Source organism: Salvelinus sp. IW2-2015, unplaced genomic scaffold (genome assembly GCF_002910315.2).
Source record: "Salvelinus sp. IW2-2015 unplaced genomic scaffold, ASM291031v2 Un_scaffold1532, whole genome shotgun sequence".
NCBI lineage: Eukaryota > Metazoa > Chordata > Actinopteri > Salmoniformes > Salmonidae > Salvelinus > Salvelinus sp. IW2-2015.
In genome coordinates this window covers 38,260-58,454 of record NW_019942969.1, presented here as the reverse complement: position 1 = coordinate 58,454, position 20,195 = coordinate 38,260, and the positions used below count along the sequence as shown (strand labels likewise).

The following is a 20,195-nucleotide window of genomic DNA, read 5'->3' as shown; positions in this document are numbered from 1 at the left end:
CTGTATGTGAATGATTCTACTGTATGTGAATGATTCTACTGTATGTGAATGATTCTACTGTATGTGAATGATTCTACTGTATGTGAATGATTCTATTGTATGTGAATGATCCTAATGTATGTGAATGATCCTACTGTATGTGAGTGATCCTACTGTATGTGAATGATCCTACTGTATGTGAATGCATACAGCTCCCCTCCTCTCTACACACAGATAAACACAGATTCCTTATTTGTAATATATACAGTACAGTATGAAAGTAAAATGAACCGAGGGAAGCTTCTAGACCTGGCTTTTCTAGAGGAAAAAAAACAGCTGAGTAAATACTAATCCTAGATACCAGGGCCAACCAGCACAACGAGAGAACTTCTGTATTCTCTATGAATGATCAATAATACATGTGTAGCTAACTAATACGGAATGTGTCAAATATTTTGGGAATTGGTAAGACACTTGTGTTGACACAATGTACCTATGCCTTTCCTTCATGCTATCTTCATGTCCCCTAGCCCATGGAGAAACAGGAATGCTATGATGTCAAATGATTTCTGCCGAATCAAACCAAACAGCAAAAACAAGAGGAGGCGTGAGAGAGAGGAGGAGGGAGGTGTTGCACTCCCGGTAAGTATTCTATTAATACGAAGCACTGCAGCAACGCATAATATTTTACCACGAACACTACTCTTTTGTCCARTTGAGACTACGAGTTTCCTGGGGAYGTTGTYAAGCACCGGGGAAGCTGTGAAGTGCGCTGTACAGCCTGCACTCTAGCCTGTTGTGTGATTGTGTTTATGAGTCTGTTATTAAAGAATGTGAAACCATGTTGTGTATGTTAACTATTGCCTGGTTCTGTTCATGAGTCTGTTATTAAATATGTATGTTTACTGCTTTTCATTAAATCATGTATGGCTATTGTATTTGTTCATATTGGCAGAATATTGTATAGCAGGGTTCCCCAACTGGCGGCCCATGGGCCAAATTTGGCCCCCCAATTTTTTCATTTTATTTCATTGTTGACATCAAAGACTGTAAAAACACCAGGAAATCAGCTCCAAGAGATTTTAATTTAAGAAATCTTTTCCAAAGTATTCCCATGCGTAATAGAGAGACACATCGTATTCAAGCGTAAGCAAGGTTTGAAATGTTTTAGTCAAACATATTTGTTTGGGCTTCTTGCGGTCAATTTGCAATCTACAAATGATTTGTAATTATGTTCCGGCCCCCAAACCATCCGCTCAAGAAAAAGATCAGCCTGTGGCTGAATCTAGTTGATGGTCGTGTTGTATAGGCAATATTGCCTACAGAAATTGGTTCAGTAATAGCCTAAAATAAATGTGTTCATATGGGTAGAATATTGTTTGTTAGGTACACCATCCCGTTCACAAAATTGGTTCACTCCTACAGACAGTGAGTCACGTGGTGTCAAGGGTACTGGCTGGTGGCGTTGGTGTAAAGGTATGGGGAATGTTTTCCTGGCACACGTTAGGTCCCTTGATACCAATTGAGCAACGGTTCCACTCCCCGAAGAATTCAGGTTGTTCTGGAGGCAAAGGTGGGTCCGACCCAGTACTAGATGGATGTACCTAATAAACTGACCACTGAGTGGATATCAATTCATTCATATGGTTATATAAAGGCTGAAGGCTAAAAACAGCCTATACTATATCTAGACCTATATCTAGTTTCTACAATCTATTTTCATTTTAAATCATGGCTTTTGGTTGTTCTCTCTATGTTATTTACACCATCCACTAAACACCAACCAAATTGACTACAAATCATTTTTTTAATCAACAAAAAAGACTCTAGCAAAATTACAAAAATTGACGTTGGCAAAAAAAAGTTAGGCTTAAAAGTAGTGCTACATGACAATGACAGCGTTCCATTAAAACAAGTTCACAAACAAATCATCCAAGATGTGCTTAGTGTTTGTGTCACGTTCTGACCTTAGTTCCTTTGTTTTTGTCTTTTGTTTTAGTTATGGTCAGGTGCGGTGAGTTGGTTGGACGGTCTGTCTATGTTCGTTTTCATATGATTTTATCTATTTCTGTGTTTGGCCTGATATGGTTCTCAATTCAGAGGCCTAGCTGTTCAATCGTTACGTTATGATCGTCCCACTGCCCGATTGGGAAACCATATTTAAGCGTCAGCCTGTTTTCGTTGGGTTTTGATGCGGTGTTGTTTGTCAGTCTTTTGTGTGTCTGCATACAGACAGAACTGTTCTCGGTTTTCACTTTGTTGTTTTCTAATTTGAAGTGTTCAGTTTTGGTGCATGTATTATAGTAAATAAAGATGACACTAACCCAGCGCTGCGCTCTTGTTGGTCCTCTCCTGTCCACCGGACGAACCAACCGGGTTAGCATCTTGCTGCTCCCATAGGATTTGAGAGTCATTGAAGGGTTGAACTATTGATAAGGCTTGACTTGTCCAATTAGACTAGGTGTGCTCATTATGCTCTCAGATGTATTTTGGAGTATTCCAACTGACTACTTGAAACCGTGTAGGCAACGCGTCTTCAGTAAGACGCCATCCTGAGTCGTGGTTGTTAGGCTAACCAGCGACTTCAGATCCTTCTATTGCTTATTGGTAGCAGTGGTCTTTGCCATGGCGGATTGGAATGCAGCAAAGTTTGTGCTCCCTTCTACGTTTCACCTCCTTGCTGCTTGTTGTGCAATGCCTCGACGAACTTGCCAGAGATGGGGGGGAGGGTAGCGCCAAGATTCTAACGAAAACAGTTCAGATGCAGCTCTCAACTCCTGTTGGTCTTGCCTCAAGTCCGTTGCAGTACAGTCATGCGTAGCAGCGACAAAATTCAGTAAAATAAGATAAATAGGTAGAAGCATATTAGCAACCCAATTATATTGGCTGGGCATGGATGTCATCAGATAGTAAGAAAATAATTATAACCATTATTATGTTAAACAAGCCATTACATATGGGAAACATTGGCTTTCTTCCAATGAGTCCGACTTTCTCCCCAACCCATGTTGACTGAAAGTATGTGAGGGGGTCCTCCAGTTGATGTTCCGGGCACTGAAAGAACCAGGTATCCAGACACTAACCTCATCATTCAGGGTTATGCGACGTCGGCATTTCAAAAGTGTGATATTCGGTGCACTTCCAGAAGGACTTATTTGCTGTCTGTCGTTCCTGTCTGTAGGGGTAGCCTTCATGCAGCAGGATATTTTTTCCACGCACCGAGGATAAACTCGGGTTCCACTGTAGCTTTCTCTGACCTCCTCTAATAATAAGGAATGAGGAGGGTAGCGGTGCAAGATCTTTTTAAGCACAATATTTGGATTATTAGCATATGAAAGACATGCAATTCGATTGCTGGACTATCGAAGCCATCCATCCAACACATTTATTCAGATCCGGCAGTTCAAAGAGGAGAGTTTCAAAGGTAATCAATTAGGCCTAGTTATTATTCATTAGCAGCATACATTTGCATTCATTCTCTTAAATCTCTTAAAATAGGTTATACTCTTCTTGTGCAATGTATAGCCTACTGCACTATAACGCAAGCTGAGATCTACCGCAGATGTATTTTTTAAACATGACTTAAACTTACGCCTATGCAACATTAACCAATTAAAACTGTTCTGTAGCAATGAGGTTTGTGCTGTAGGCTATAGGCCCAATACATTATCACTATGCTATGCTTGAATTGCCCTACCAATTTTGAAATTATATATATTTATAAATGGTATATGATCACACTGGTACAGGATCAATTGTTGTATTACTTTTGAGGCACAGCTGAGTGAGTATAATATATATATATATAATATACATATATATATATGTTTTTACTGTACTGATGGCCAGCATCTGATAGTCAGTCTGAGGGGAGGGAGGGAGCAGCGGTGAGGCTGCCTCTCATTTGACTCAACAATACCGTCCCTCCGCTCTCCCTCCCTTAGCTGATGGAAAAACTAKATTCACACTGCATTATTTATGCKTCATGCACCAATTCATGTTGTTACTCCTATGACCAGAGAAAGTGAAATATTCCCAGATATTAAATAAGACACAAGCTGCTAATAATAACAAGGCAAGCTTATCGGAACACTTTGCTATGCTCATCTATGGCAGATGCAGTGCTGGTTATAGCGTGAGTGGAAGTAGGGAGAACATACATTTTATGGCTCATAAAAATGTTGAACAAAGTGTTGACAGTGCTGGATAACAACTTAAACATGTAATGTACTTACTCATAAAAACAGGCTTATAGGTGCACTTGATTTGCTCTCTGGGCCTGCTGGGTAGGTGGAGTTCTACCTTCAGAATCATGAAATGATTAAAAATGGGGACACTTTGCCTTCCCGGAGCTAGGGCTGCTGAATCAACTGCATCTACCATCAACAGTGCGAAACAAATAATTAAAAAAATAGGAACGGAAAGCTTTATTGTTGGGTTTTTTACCGAAATGTTTGGTGATCGACTGGGAATGCCTTGGAGGTCGACCAGTTGATCGCGATCAACCGGTTGGTGATCACTGCTATAGCCTATAGATAATTTTCTGCCCATATGAATAAATGTATTTTAGGCCATATAAAGAACAGCTATGCATGATTTAATGAAAAGCAGCAAACAGACACAACATTTGTTCACATTCTTTAATTTAAGACTCAGAAACAGGCAATAGGCGATACAGCTGGCTTCACAGTTTTCCTGACAAATAGGCCTACAAAGAAACTTGACGATGTTGAATGCGCGAGGGGGTCTGTGCGCTGCGTAGTACCTTCGACAAAAAGACATGTAAGTGTGTGCGTTTGTGTGCATTCATATTGTAGACTTACCAAGGGCAGGCTCGGCACAGTCTTTGTACTGTTCAGGGGTACAGAATGGAGAATCACCTAGAAGGACAGAAGGAGCACAGAAGGAAGGGGAGGAAAGTTCAGATTCAGCTTTTCTGCTAGATATATTTATGAAATGTAGTACCTCTGAATGACTTATGAGTTTGAGAAAAACAAACTGTAAACAGCTCAGATTCTGTGGAATATGGTTACAAAGCTATCAGTGATTTACTAAAGTTACCGGAATCTTTAGTAATTTGGGGTAATTAACAGAAAATCTATGGCAATCTATCGTTACTTTGGTAATTTAAACTTGAATAACATAAATCTGTGTCCATATTGTCCATGAGTTTCTAGACCATATGGGTCAAGAGAAACATCATGAAAAAAGCATCTAAACATCTAAGCATTATTTTCAATTAACTCTGCAACTCTTCCAACTATTGACTTTTTCACAACTGCCACCAATTTGATACCAAAAGATTGACAACAAATACATATTGACATAGTCAAATAAATTAAAGTGTGTAAAAAAATTATAAAGGATATTATGATGAAACTCTCATATTAAACACCAATGGTATTCCCTAAATTGATGGTATATATTTATTATATTGTTTTACAGCTATGTCATATTTATTTTGTTTTTGTTGATATTTTAAAATCATCTTATTTAATGATGTGATGTATTCTGCATGTGAAACGGCCACACAGAGGGCCATAGACAACACCTGGGATCATCTAGAGTACCCACAAGGGACAATAGATGTTTTATGACAGATTACACAAAATCCTTGAAAGACACCAACATTCTGATAGTTTAATGGTAAACTGTGAACGTTTCCAGTAATATACCCTCCCTTTGCAACCCTACTGTGGAAGCAGTCAAGGAGACTCGCAACATGCAAACATCTACCACACCTAAAGAGAGTGTGAGAGAGAAATAGAGCTTTGTGTGGAGCAAGGTGATAGACAAGCCTTGGAGCAGAAAGCTTTAATACACCAACACAAATCTTGACCTTACAGCTCTTTGACCTTTTCAAACCCACCACAGACTTTAGATGATTTTATCAACCACAACAACTACTGTAACTCCTTTATCAAACTGTCCTCACCTTGTCCAATTTGTAAGTCGCTCTGGATAAGAGCGTCTGCTAAATGACTTAAATGTAAATGTAAATGTTCTATGTCTTCAAATAGTCCTTGATGAAAAAACATGGCACATAGCCCAAACAATTGTTTTTCTTTTGCACATGGCTCAGACAATGCTATATTACAGACTCTATCCACATGTTTTGTTTAGTGTGAAAAGGGGAAAGAAAGTGTGTGCTCTTACCGGGCATGTGCACCATCCTGCAGTTACAGTTTTCCACYATGTAGCGTGTCTCACAGTCGATCCTGCAAGCTGTCACACTATAGACCTGGAAGAAGCCAGAGTCTAGGGCCTTGGACTCACACTCRCCCCACGGAGGAGGCAGGTAGGTCAGCTACAACACAGGAGAGACACAGTGGGGGGATTGAGCAGAGAGACAGAGAGAGAGAGAGTGACAGGGAAAAACACTCAGCTGAAGTCTAAAACTCCCATAGACACATAGGAGATGTCATGGTGTTATTGTGATTTAGAGCCATCAGAGAGAGGTTCCAAAAGGCCCTCTAGAACACAGCAGGCTAGATGACAGAGGAACAAATGGAAGGTCTGGCCAACAGACTGGTCTGAGTGGGACACATTCACAGATACAGTCTCTCGCTGTGAAAACAGGTTCCAAGAACACAAAAGCTCCAAATGTTCCCCCATTTCGCCCCCACCCCATCCCCATGGCTCTGGAGACGGGAACAGCAGACTAGGCGAGAGGGACACCAGGAGAAGCTGTGTGAGCACCCATCTGCCCTGCACGCAGGCGGCCCTCTCCAGCCGCTCCGCTACTCTCCGTTCAGCATCCATCACCCAGCGCCCCCTGCATTGTGGGAGATGCAGTTTCCTCAGCCAAATACCAGTTCTTGGARCAAAATAATCCTRATCCTGCCAGGTCAGATTTGGCTGTGGAATGTCTGTTAGCACAGATAACATTGGAGAAGAATCCCTCCAATCAGAGACTGATACTGTATCCATGCATCCAGATTAGTTTGCTGTTGTTAACTCGAACACAGAATTCCCTCGATATCAGCAAGCGAGACGTTGATTTTCAAATCAAAGTTTATTTGTCACGTGCGCCGAATACAACAGGTGTAGACTTTGCAGTGAAATGCTTATTTACAGGCTCTAACCAATAGTGCAAAAAAGGTGTTAGGTGAACAATAGGTAAGTAAAGAAATAAAACAGTAAAAAGACAGGCTATATACAGTAGCGAGGCTATAAAAGTAGCGAGGCTACATACAGACACGGGTTAGTCAGGCTGATTGAGGTAGTATGTACATGTAGATATGGTTAAAGTGACTATGCATATATGATGAAAAGAGAGTAGCAGTAGCGTAAAAGAGAGGTTGGCGGGTGGTGGGCGGTGGGACACAATGCAGATAGCTCGGTTAGCCAACGTGCGTGAGCACTGGTTGGTCGGGCCAATTGAGGTAATATGTACATGAATGTATAGTTAAAGTGACTATGCATATATGATAAACAGAGAGGAGCAGCAACGTAAAAATAGGTTTTGTGGGGGCAAATAGTCCGGGTAGCCATTTGATTACCTGTTCAGGAGTCTTATGGCTTGGGGGTAAAACTGTTGAGAAGCCTTTTTGTCCTAGACTTGGCACTCCAGTACCGCTTGCCATGCGGTAGTAGAGAGAACAGTCTATGACTGGGGTGGCTGACAACTTTTAGGGCCTTCCTCTGACACCGCCTGGTGTAGAGGTCCTGGATGGCAGGAAGCTTAGCCCCAGTGATGTACTGGGCCGTACGCATTACCCTCTGTAGTGCCTTGCGGTCAGAGGCCGAGCAGTTGCCATACCAGGCAGTGATGCAACCAGTCAGGATGCTCTCGATGTTGCAGCTGTAAAAACTATTGAGGATCTCAGGACCCACGACTGTCTTGGTGTATTTGGACTATTCTAGTTTGTTGTTGATGTGGACACCGAGGAACTTGAAGCTCTCAACCTGCTCCTTTACAGCTCGATTGAAACACGACTATTGAAGCCAACAAATCAAAACATTTCAAATTAGCCCTGGCCTCACTCATATACTGTAGGTCTGGCCACGCTCCTATTGTAACGATCGTCTTGAGGAGAGAGATTGGACCAAGACGCAACGGGTAATGAAGACATGATGAATTTATTAAACAAGACGAAAACGAACTACACTTGATAATTAACAAAATAACAAAACGACATAGACAGACCTGAACTGGAAAAACTTACATAAACACGCAGAACAGGAATAGACTACACAAACCGAAACAGTCCCGTGTGGCGCGACAAACACAGACACGGAAGACAATCACCCACAAACAAACAGTGAGAACATCCTACCTTAATATGGTTCTCAATCAGAGGAAATGAATTACACCTGCCTCTAATTGAGAACCATATCAGGTAACCCATTAACCAACATAGATACACACAACATAGAATGCCCACCCCAACTCACGCCCTGACCGACTAAACACATACAAAAACAACAGAAAACAGGTCAGGAACGTGACACCTATAGGTCTCCATTCACAATTAAAAAGTCCCTAAAGGCCAGCTGTTCATCACTTCTAGAAGATAGACTTTCCCAGCACTGTCGATTTCATTAAGATGAGAGGCAGGTGCTCCTCAGCGGCAGTCAGTCCATCACCTTTCCCATCACCTTCATACCTCTGCTAATCTTTCCTCTTGTCCTAATTGGAGTGGGCTCTGGCTGATGTATAACACTATTATCCTGCTGTAATCAAATATCAAATCATCAGAGTAGATAGATGTCAGCGCCCACTATGGGGTGATCTGATGACCTGATTAAATACACTCCAATGACGGCCAGGACCCTCTCTGCCCCTCCCCACACATTATTCATCAATGACCACACACTCTGCCATTGGGATGCACGTCAGCAATTAGAAAGCATATTAGAAACTGATCAAAACTAAAATGCAACAGTTGAATCAACAAGGGGCATAATTAAAGTTGTCGACTCAAGATTTGGAATTAGGCTTTGGGAGCTCTACATGGATTTGCTAACTTTGGGGATTTTGTTGAAAATTGGAGCTGTGAGTTTGGAGTTTTATTAACGAACCAGTASAGTATAGTATATCAGTTCATCCCTCTCCCATGGACACTAGGTTGRCAAGACCAAAAATACATTACTGAGACCCATCCAGAAGAGAGAGGCTCAGGGTCTMTAATGGAACTGTAATTTACAGACARYGGAATGCCCTTGTGACTTCTGTGGAAAGCATAGCAAAGAACACTTTAATATTTGAAACTCCCTTATACTTAAAATAATGACAAAATACAGAGGGTTATCAAAGAACACAGGCAATCTAGTGTGTGTGTGTGTGTGTGTGTGTGTGTGTGTGTGTCTGTGTTCATGCATTATTAAGTGCCTATAGTGGCTGTGTTCTTTGGCTTCTGTGCACTTATTTTTTTGATGAAGTGGCTTTTATCTGGAAGTAATAATACGAGTTCATTTGAGTGCATGACTTCAGCTCCGCCTCACTATTGAGCTGTCTGGTTGGATCTGATTACAATCGCACACCAATGACCACAGGCAGCCATTGTASTTTTACAAAGTCCCCACAGTACTGCTAATCATTAAYACATATCGGCTATATTCAGCCTGATTATAAGCATGGTCATCACATGGCGTCTCACAAGATGTCCTCGGGTTGGCTCTYTCAGGAACTAAAGTTGTGSCACGCTGCAGGAACACAACAAGGGCCAAGCCACAGTAGGAAGTCTGGGGAATCTTTGAATTCAAAGTGCAAAGTGGAGTTAATTAGCTGGTGTCTAAATCTACTGCGTTTCCCACTGTGCTGGTGCAATGGGGAGGATGAAGGATGATGATGTTGTGCCAGTCAGTCACACAGAGCCAGTCACACAGACAGAGCTGAGCTGGAGCTGAGACTGCTGGGAGCTCTACGGCCCAGGGGGCCTGCCTGCCTGCCTGCCTGCCTGCCTGCCTGCCTGCCTGCCTGCCTTCCGCTGTACAGTAGACCTTCTCTGGATGCTTATCGCTGGCAGACTTGTTCTTTCTTTTTCCTCCTCTCATCTTCTTCAGGACGTGTGTTGTTTTTCAAACTTCTGGAAATGTTTTGAATCTTCCTTCTTCATTCCCTTTTTTAAATGATGGGAGTATACAGTTTATTATACGTTTATTGTACAGTTTCTTCTTTATATGTACAGTGCCTTCAGAAAGTATTCATACCCGTTGACTTATTTCAGATTTTGTTGTGTTACAGCCTGAATTCAAAATGGATTCAATAGATTTTTCTCTCTCACTCATCTACACACAATACCCCATAGTGACAAAATGAAAACGTTTTTTTAAAACATTTTTGCAAATGTATTGAAAATGGGATGCATAAATATCAATTTACATAAGTATTCACACCCCTGAGTCAATACTTTGTAGAAGCACCTTTGGCAGCGATTACAGCTGTGAGTCTTTCTGGGTAAGTCTATAAGAGCTTTCCACACCTCAATTGTGCAACATTTCTCCACTATTCTTTTCCAAATTCTCCAAGCTCTGTCATTTTGGTTGTTGATCATATAGACAACTATTTTCAGGTGTTTCCATAGATTTTCAAGCAGATTTAAGTCACAACTGTAAAACTCCTGAGATCATTTAGGCATACCATAACAAAGGGGTTGAATACTTATTGACTCGACATTTCAGCTTTTCATTTTCAATTAATTTGTACAAATTTCAAAAAACATAATTCCACTTTGAAATTATGAGGTTTTGTGTGTTGGCCAGTGACCAAAAATCACAATATGAATCCATTTTAAATTCAGGCTGTAACACAACAAAATGTGGAAAAAGTCCAGGGGGTAGTGCGTACGGCTCAGTACATCGCCGGGGCCAAGCTTCCTGCCATCCAGGACCTCTATACCAGGCAGTGTTAGAGGAAGGCCCTAAAAATTGTCAAAGACTCCAGCCACCTTAGTCATAGACTGTTCTCTCTGCTACCGCACGGCAAGTGGTACCGGAGTGCCAAGTCTAGGTCCAAGAGGCTTCTAAACAGCTTCTACCCCCAAGCCATAAGACTCCTGAACATCTACTCAAATGGCTACCCAGACTATTTGCATTGCCCCCCTCTTTTACATCGCTGCTACTCTCTGTTATTATGAGTGCATAGTCATTTTAATAACACTACCAACATGTACATATTACCTCAATTATCTCGACACCGGTGCCCCCGCACATTGACTCTGTACCGGTACCCCGGTTATTTACTGCTGCTCTTTAATTATTTGTTATTGTTATCTCTTACTTTTTCGTAGGTATTTTCTTAAAACTGCTATGTTGATTAAGGGCTTGTAGGTAAGCATTTCACTGTAAGGTCTACACCGGTTGTATTCGGCGCATGTGACAAATAAAATGTGATTTTGATTTGATTTGATTTTAATTGCAGAACAGGCATCTCATGTATATGCTGGAGACATAAGCGATTTGAAGTATGAGGAGAAATAGATGAATAGTGACAGGAATCTGTCAGCTAAGACAAGGGCAATCCAGCCAACTCCCTGTGGCAACTTAGATAAAAACATCTCCACGGTCACAGAAGGAGAGTGGGAGAGAGAAGATGGGAGAGAGAGAGACAGAGAGAGAGAGAGAGAGAGACAGAGAGAAAGACAGAGTGATAAAGAGAGATACTCCCAGTCAGGGAGTGGACAGAGATAAGAGGTCAGACCTAGGGCTGTTGTGGTGACCGTATTAGCGCCACACCGTTGGTCACGAGTCATGAAGGCAGTCAAATTCCACGMTAATTAGGTTTCTCCAAGCTCTGATGCTGCTGATGGTCATTAGTAGCCTACAAAACTTYCTAACTGCCTGGTACTCAGCACTCTATTGTCCCTCTAATCACTCTGACATCAATGCAAATGTTATCGAAAATCTAATCAAACACTTCATGAGAGCCCGTGAGTTCATGTTGCTCAACATTTCTATAGGCTATGCAATTCCACGAGAAAACAGGGTGATGGCCTCGATTAAAAAGAGGAGGATCTATAAGCTAGGCCTATTATATTTACTTCTCAACTTTACTAATATTAAGCACATTGCTTATATTTACAACAGGAGTATAGCCTACCTGGCTGGCATGAAAATGAACCACAGTTTCGAGAGAGAGAGGTCCATGATATTGGTRCATTCTAAATCAAAACAAATTTCACACATATACACTACCGGTCAAAAGTTTTACAACACCTACTCATTCAAGTTTTTTTTTTAAATTTGTACTATTTTTTTTATTGTAGAATAATATTGAAGACATCAACACTATGAAATAACACATTTGGAATCATGTTGTAACCAAAAAAGTGTTAAGCAAATCAAAATATATTTGGTATTTGAGATTCTTCAAATAGCCACCCTTTGCCTTGCTGACAGATTTGCACACTCTTGGCAAGTTTAAGAATACCTACTCATTCAAGGGTTAGCCTATCACTTGTGAATTATATAATATCACTTGTGAATGATGCCCAGTGTAAGGGAAGAGAAAATGCCTTTTTTTAGCTACTTTTTTAATCCTAGTCGCACACCTCGTGTAGCCTAGCCCATAGGCCTTTATGTTTTGATAAGGTTTGTATCACAACTGGCATCCATGTATTGTAATCTTCCTGCCTCAACTGTATATGCGCACACACACACCCCCCCACACACCTGAATAGAATGTTCTTTATCAGAAGTGCACTTTTTTCATCTCGGAGAGATAAGCTCCAGTCAGGAGGAGGTTGAAATTGAAATCTAAAAGTGAAAAGTGTCAGGAAGATTGCAGCAGACCTATTCAGTGTGTACAGTAATAACTTAGGTCAAAGGGCACCTACCCTCTGCTCCTGAGTGGCAACAAAGGTCTGAAAGCCCGGGGCAACGCCAAAGCCCAGCTCGTGGACGAACGGGGGCTCTGCCTGGCTGTGGATCTGCACCCGCACTCCCGCCTCGAACGCTGTCTCCTCTGTGGGGGAAAACATAGACACACACAGGGAGATTAACAGTTACTATCACACTAACTCAAGGACTAACTCAAGGACATCTGCACAGGTTCACAAACTGTGAATATTTGCAATCCCAGTGTGTACTCTCTCACCACACACACACACACACACACACACACACACACACAACAACACACACAACAACACACACACACACACACAACACACACACCACACAACACACACACACCACACACACACACACACACCACACACACACACACACACACACACAACACCACTTAAAAGTACCTAAATTACACACAATTACTTGAACAAAGTAAAAGACAGTGAAATTCCTTTATGAATCACCTTTAGTAGATGAATGGTGAGCCTGTGAATGAGAGCCATATGCTTCCCTGCCTGCCTTCTTCCTCTATATGGATAACATGCGTTCAGTGGAAAGCCAGCCATTTGCCTCGGCTCAACATCAAATAGAGGAGCAGGAGTAGAAATTCCACTGGCTGTCTCTTAACTATACATATGACAGAGCTGTTACCCAGCCACTCACACACATGCACAAGCGCACACACACACTATGGCAACCCGGGCGCCATCAGGGAGCTACAAAGGCAGGAGCAGCTCAGAGGGCTAGCGAGGTCAAGGTGAGTCAGCACCATGGACAGCTCTACAGGCACAACTGCAGCTGATGATTCATCACCAACACACAGTGACACTTACAAGACACAGGCAGCAAGACATTTCCAAAGCATAGAGACCTCTTCCAGACAAACATCATCCAGACACACACAAATTCCCCTAGGCAGACGTGCTACACACTCACACATGCACGGACGCACAGCCCACACCCACACCCACAACCCACACCCACACAACACACACACAACACACACACCACACCACACACACACAACACACACACACACACAGATCCGACGGTTTGTAGGAAAATAGGCTTTATTCAAATCAATAACTTTCTCTCCGCAGTCTTCTCATCCGGCAGCCATGTTGCTGTGCATTCAATCAAGCAGACCATCCTCCTCCATGTTTGACAGGCAACAGCTTCAATCAGGCTGCTGGACTGGAACAGTGAAAGCAGTGGAAGACTGAGCAMAGGGAGCACGGCACCCAGGGTTTGRCAGCTTCTTTAAAGGGACGGCTGTGACAGAGAACACAAAGCCCACCACGGCATCACCCAGCAGCCATCCATCACACAGCTACCTGCACTCAGAAAGGAAACGCACCGTGACGTCTGGGATGGGGACGGGGTAACGTGTGGAATAGGAAATCAAACAGGTGCTGTGTGTGTGTGTGGCTGCCTTGTAGGACGGGAAGCAAGTCCCAGTACTGAATCACCAAAGCAGCATGTCTTGTGTCTGTTCTGGGTGGAGACATATGACGGTTCACTTTTTGTTATTCTACTCTACCTGTGGAATAATGTAGTAACCAAATCAACGTTTATTGGTTGCGTAGACAGATCTGCAGGTGCAGCGAAATACTTCTGTTTCTAGCTCCAACAGTACAGTAATATCTAACAATACAATAACAATACACACATAATCCAAAAAGTTAATACAATTAAATAAAATGAATATCCATACTGTCTATATAAATATATAAGCAGGGGTCGTATATATATTTATAAATGGTGTGTATAGACAGTATATGAATAGAAAAGGTGTTATATAGGATGAGCCTTGACTAGAATACAGTATATACATATGAATTGGGTAAAACAGTATGTAAACATTATTAAAGTGACCAATGTTCAATGACTATGTACATTGGGGAGCATTCTCTGAGGTGCAGGGCAGAGTGCCAGGTGGTAGCGGACTAGTGACTGTATCTAAGGTACAGGGCAGGGTACTGGGTGGAGGTTGGCTAGTGATGACTGTTTAACAGTCTGATGGCCTGGCGATAGAAGCTGTTTTTCAGTCTCTTGTGCCAACTTTGATGCACCTGTACTGCCTCTGCCTTCTAGACGGTAGCGGAGTGAACAGGCCATGGTTCGGGGGGCTGAGGTCCTTGATGATCTTCTTGGCCTTCCTGTGACACCGGGTGTTGTAGATGTCCTTTAGGTCAGACAGTGTGACCGCACCACCCTCTGGAGAGCCCTGTGGTTGTGGGTGGTGCAGTTGCTGTACCAGGAGGTGATACAGTCCAACAGAATACTCTCGATGGTGCATCTGTAGAAGTCTGTAAGGGTCTTAGGGGCCAAGTTGAGTTTCTTTAGCTTCCTGAGGTTGAYGAGGTGCTGTTGCGCCTTCTTCACCACACTGTCGCTGTGGAAGGACTATTTCAGGTCCTCAGTGATGTGCACGCTGTGGAAGGACTATTTCAGGTCCTCAGTGATGTGCACGCTGAGGAACTTGAAGCTTTTGACCCTCTCCACTGCGGCCCCGTCGATGTAGATGGGGGCATGTTGGATGGATGGGTAATCATGGTGGTGTCATGTACATTATGAGGAAAATGTATATTCTTTTTGAAATACTAATTTAGACGGGAGAGAACGGAGGGCAGGGGTTATGTGAGCATCAACACACACTGCTATGTGAGTTTACTGTACAGTCCATCACGAACACAACAAATCCCCATCACCAGATTTGATCTGAATGAGATGGACAGATAGAAAGTGTGATGACCCCTGAAGGTTAGATTGAAATAATCATCATCAGTACCGCCATCATTCTTATCACCATCGTTTCCACAGGTAATGTATTTGGGTGGGACTTCCGAAAAAATGACTGTGGTATTTCATTTGCCTTCCTCTCAGGGCGTGTCAGCTGTGATTCCATCTCCGGCTGAAATGAGAAATCACGGAGTAGAGGGGAATAAGAGAATCAGTTGTTGCAGAGGAAGAAAACAGGCTGAGAGTGTGTGAGAGAGAGACAGAGAGAGAGAGAGCAAGACAGAGATAGTGTGTATGTATGTGTGTGTGAGCGAGCGAGCGAGAGCTAGAGAGAGCGAGAAAGACAGAGAGAGTGTGTATGTGTGTGTGTCCACGAATGTGTGTATGAAATCAAATAAGAACAGTCACATCTAATCTTGTGTGGGCCCCTGCTGCCAGGGGTTCACTTCTCCCACATAGCCCGGGGTCAACCTTGTTCCTGCTATTCCATCACAGACATTACATTCCCTCTCTCCCTCCACCCCTCACACACCTCCCTCTACCCCTCACACACCTCCCTCCCNAGACATTCTCCAAAGCATAGAGACCCTCTTCCAGACAAACATCATCCAGACCCGCACACAAATTCTCCACAGGTAGATGTGCTAACACACTCACACATGCACGGGCACGCACACACATTCACACACACACACACACACTGAGTTTGGAGGAAAATAGGCTTTATTCAAATCAATAACTTTCTCTCCGCAGTCTTCTCATCCGGCAGCCATGTTGCTGTGCATTCAATCAAGCAGACCATCCTCCTCCATGTTTGACAGGCAACAGCTTCAATCAGGCTGCTGGACTGGAACAGTGAAAGCAGTGGAAGACTGAGCAGAGGGAGCACGGCACCCAGGGTTTGCCAGCTTCTTTAAAGGGACGGCTGTGACAGAGAACACAAAGCCCACCACGGCATCACCCAGCAGCCATCCATCACACAGCTACCTGCACTCAGAAAGGAAACGCACCGTGACGTCTGGGATGGGGACGGGGTAACGTGTGGAATAGGAAATCAAACAGGTGCTGTGTGTGTGTGTGGCTGCCTTGTAGGACGGGAAGCAAGTCCCAGTACTGAATCACCAAAGCAGCATGTCTTGTGTCTGTTCTGGGTGGAGACATATGACGGTTCACTTTTTGTTATTCTACTCTACCTGTGGAATAATGTAGTAACCAAATCAACGTTTATTGGTTGCGTAGACAGATCTGCAGGTGCAGCGAAATACTTCTGTTTCTAGCTCCAACAGTACAGTAATATCTAACAATACAATAACAATACACACATAATCCAAAAAGTTAATACAATTAAATAAAATGAATATCCATACTGTCTATATAAATATATAAGCAGGGGTCATATATATATTTATAAATGGTGTGTATAGACAGTATATGAATAGAAAAGGTGTTATATAGGATGAGCCTTGACTAGAATACAGTATATACATATGAATTGGGTAAAACAGTATGTAATCATTATTAAAGTGACCAATGTTCAATGACAATGTACATTGGGGAGCATTCTCTGAGGTGCAGGGCAGAGTGCCGGGTGGTAGCGGACTAGTGACTGTGTCTAAGGTTCAGGGCAGGGTACTGGGTGGAGGTTGGCTAGTGATGACTGTTTAACAGTCTGATGGCCTGGCAATAGAACCTGTTTTTCAGTCTCTTGTGCCAACTTTGATGCACCTGTACTGCCTCTGCCTTCTAGACGGTAGCGGAGTGAACAGGCCATGGTTCAGGGGGCTGAGGTCCTTGATGATCTTCTCGGCCTTCCTGTGACACCGGGTGTTGTAGATGTCCTGGAGGTCAGACAGTATGACCGCACCACCCTCTGGAGAGCCCTGTGGTTGTGGGTGGTGCAGTTGCCGTACCAGGAGGTGATACAGTCCAACAGAATACTCTCGATGGTGCATCTGTAGAAGTCTGTAAGGGTCTTAGGGGCCAAGTTGAATTTGTTTAGCCTCCTGAGGTTGAAGAGGTGCTGTTGCGCCTTCTTCACCACACTGTCGCTGTGGAGGGACCGTTTCAGGTCCTCAGTGATGTGCACGCTGAGGAACTTGAAGCTTTGACCCTCTCCACTGCGGCCCCGTCGATGTAGATGGGGGCGTGTTGGATGGATGGGTAATCATGGTGGTGTCATGTACATTATGAGGAAAATGTATATTCTTTTTGAAATACTAATTTAGATGGGAGAGAACGGAGGGCAGGGGTTATGTGAGCATCAACACACACTGCTATGTGAGTTTACTGTACAGTCCATCACGAACACAACAAATCCCCATCACCAGATTTGATCTGAATGAGATGGACAGATAGAAAGTGTGATGACCCCTGAAGGTTAGATTGAAATAATCATCATCAGTACCGCCATCATCATTCTTATCACCATCGTTTCCACAGGTAATGTATTTGGGTGGGACTTCCGAAATAAATGACTATGGTATTTCATTTGCCTTCCTCTCAGGGCGTGTCAACTGTGATTCCATCTCCYGCTGAAATGAGAAATTACGGAGTAGAGGGGAATAAGAGAATCAGTTCTTGCAGAGAAAGAAAACGGGCTGAGAATGTGTGAGAGAGAGAAAGAGAGAGATAGCAAGACAGAGATAGTGTGTATGTATGTGTGTGTGAGCGAGCGAGCGAGAGCTAGAGAGAGAGAGAAAGACAGAGAGAATGTGTATGTGTGTGTGTGTCCACGAATGTGTGTATGAAATCAAATAAGAACAGTCACATCTAATCTTGTGTGGGCCCCTGCTGCCAGGGGTTCACMTCTCCCACATAGCCCGGGGTCAACCTTGTTTTCTGCTATTCCATCACAGACATTACATTCCCTCTCTCCCGCCACCCTCACACACCTTCCTCCCTCCACACCTCACACACCTCACACACCTCCCTCCTCCACTCGCACACACCTCCCTCCACCTCACACCCACCTTCCTCCTCCACCCTCACACACCTCCCTCCCCTGCCATCCCTCACACACCTCCCTCCCTCCACCCCTCACACACCTCCCTCCCTCCATCCCTCACACACCTCCCACACAGCCAGAGGGTTTGCCAATTGTCATACACCACAACTCTGGACCCCACACCCACTACCCAGCCAATCTGCCATGCTGTAGCCTTACTGATCCAGCCACTTGTGTTTGATCAGGCAGCAAGTTTGACACTACACTGTCCTCCTTCTAGAAATATGCCTGCTGTTCCATGTTGCATTTGATGAGTAACATTGATCATTTGGACATTCATGTAAACAGGGGTGTTTCATGGTCAAGTTTCCACKCACACGTATGCACAAGTCAATGTGTATTATTACCAAGAAACACTAAAAAGGCATCGGAGMAGTATTTTCCACTCCAGTGTGGATCATACCCGCTGTCTGACCTGTTGTTGAATAAACAACCTCATGTTTTATTTGAGGCCTCACAGCAGTTGAGAAGCATGAGAGTGCTGAATTAATGTTACGTTCCCCAGTTTCTGTGTTGTAGTTTGTATTTGAGTGTGTGTGTTTCAGAAGATGGCTTCCTGAAATTCTCCCCAAGCAGCTGATTGGTCAGCCCCAATTGATGATTGGAGAGCTGACCCCACCCCCTCGTCAAGACGCAGCTGTCTCTAATTACCAATGCCTTCTGAAGCTATAAAAGCCAGTCTTCTGTTGTTCAGGAGAGAGAGATCATAGGCAGGCTGAGATCATTGCTGGAGAATTTGATTGTGATTTCGTGTTGGTTGTTTATCAGAAAGCGTTGGTATGTACTGTGTTAGTTGTTGCTGGGAGCAGTTGATATGTTCTGTGTGAGAATGTTGCTCAGCTAGAGCTTATTTGATGTCCTTTGTTTATTAGTTTGTTTGATATTCTGTTTCATTTGTTCCCAGGGGGGAAGGGGAAGGCACCTAGGGAGTGCTTAGGCAAGAGGCCCGCGGGCATACATATACCCGTAGTATATTCGCTGTCTAGGTGCACTAGGTAAGACCTGGGCGGACCACCCCCTGTATTTTGGTTAGCGCACCAGGCGGTGCTAAGTTAGGTAAGTAGTGGGTAGGCAGGTTAGATAGGAGAGGGGGAGCTTTGATATTTACTTTCTTTGCGTTGGTTCCGTCCAGCCCCTTTTCCCCATATTACCGTGTAAAGGTAAATCTAAACAACTCAATGGGGAATCAGAATCTAAACAACTCAATGGAGAATCAGAATCTAAACAACTCAATAGGGAATTAGAATCTAAACAACTCAATGAAGAATCAGAATCAAATCGGAGAGAAAGGGAAAACAGAGGGAGGACAGAAGGAGGAAGATATAGCAGCATGAGAGAACGGGGAGAAAGAACATAGAGCGAGAAAGGGATGGAGCGTTATAGAGAGAGAAAGAGGTGGAGAAATTTGTCCTGGCTCGTCTGTGAAAAGATGAGAGAGAAATCAAAGTCAAGGACTTCTCTTTCATGGTTKCAAATGAAGGCCGTGGCTAATCTKTACTCTCCTACAGTATCCAAAGCTTCAGATGGGAGTCAGGATGGAGTCATGAGAGTGTGTATCAATGTTAACTCAATCACTATGAGGCTGTATACGATCACATACACTGAGTGTACAGAGCATTAGGAACACCTTCCTAATATTGAGTTGCACCCACTTTTGCCCTCAGAACAGCCTCAA

The 20,195-nt window shown here is 43.4% G+C and overlaps 1 protein-coding gene across 1 annotated transcript in view; it reads right to left on the bottom strand.

Annotated features, from left to right (window-relative positions):
- The window catches only part of LOC112071153 (acid-sensing ion channel 2), a 42,452-nt gene that overhangs the window by 6,421 nt on the left and 15,836 nt on the right, over positions 1 to 20,195 (bottom strand). Inside the window, exons 2-4 of the mRNA XM_024138616.2 lie at positions 12,759 to 12,886; positions 6,136 to 6,286; positions 4,803 to 4,859 (exon numbers count right to left, since the gene is read on the bottom strand). Coding sequence (XP_023994384.2) covers positions 4,803 to 4,859; positions 6,136 to 6,286; positions 12,759 to 12,886 — 336 coding nt within the window. The remainder of the gene's footprint in view (positions 1 to 4,802; positions 4,860 to 6,135; positions 6,287 to 12,758; positions 12,887 to 20,195) is intronic.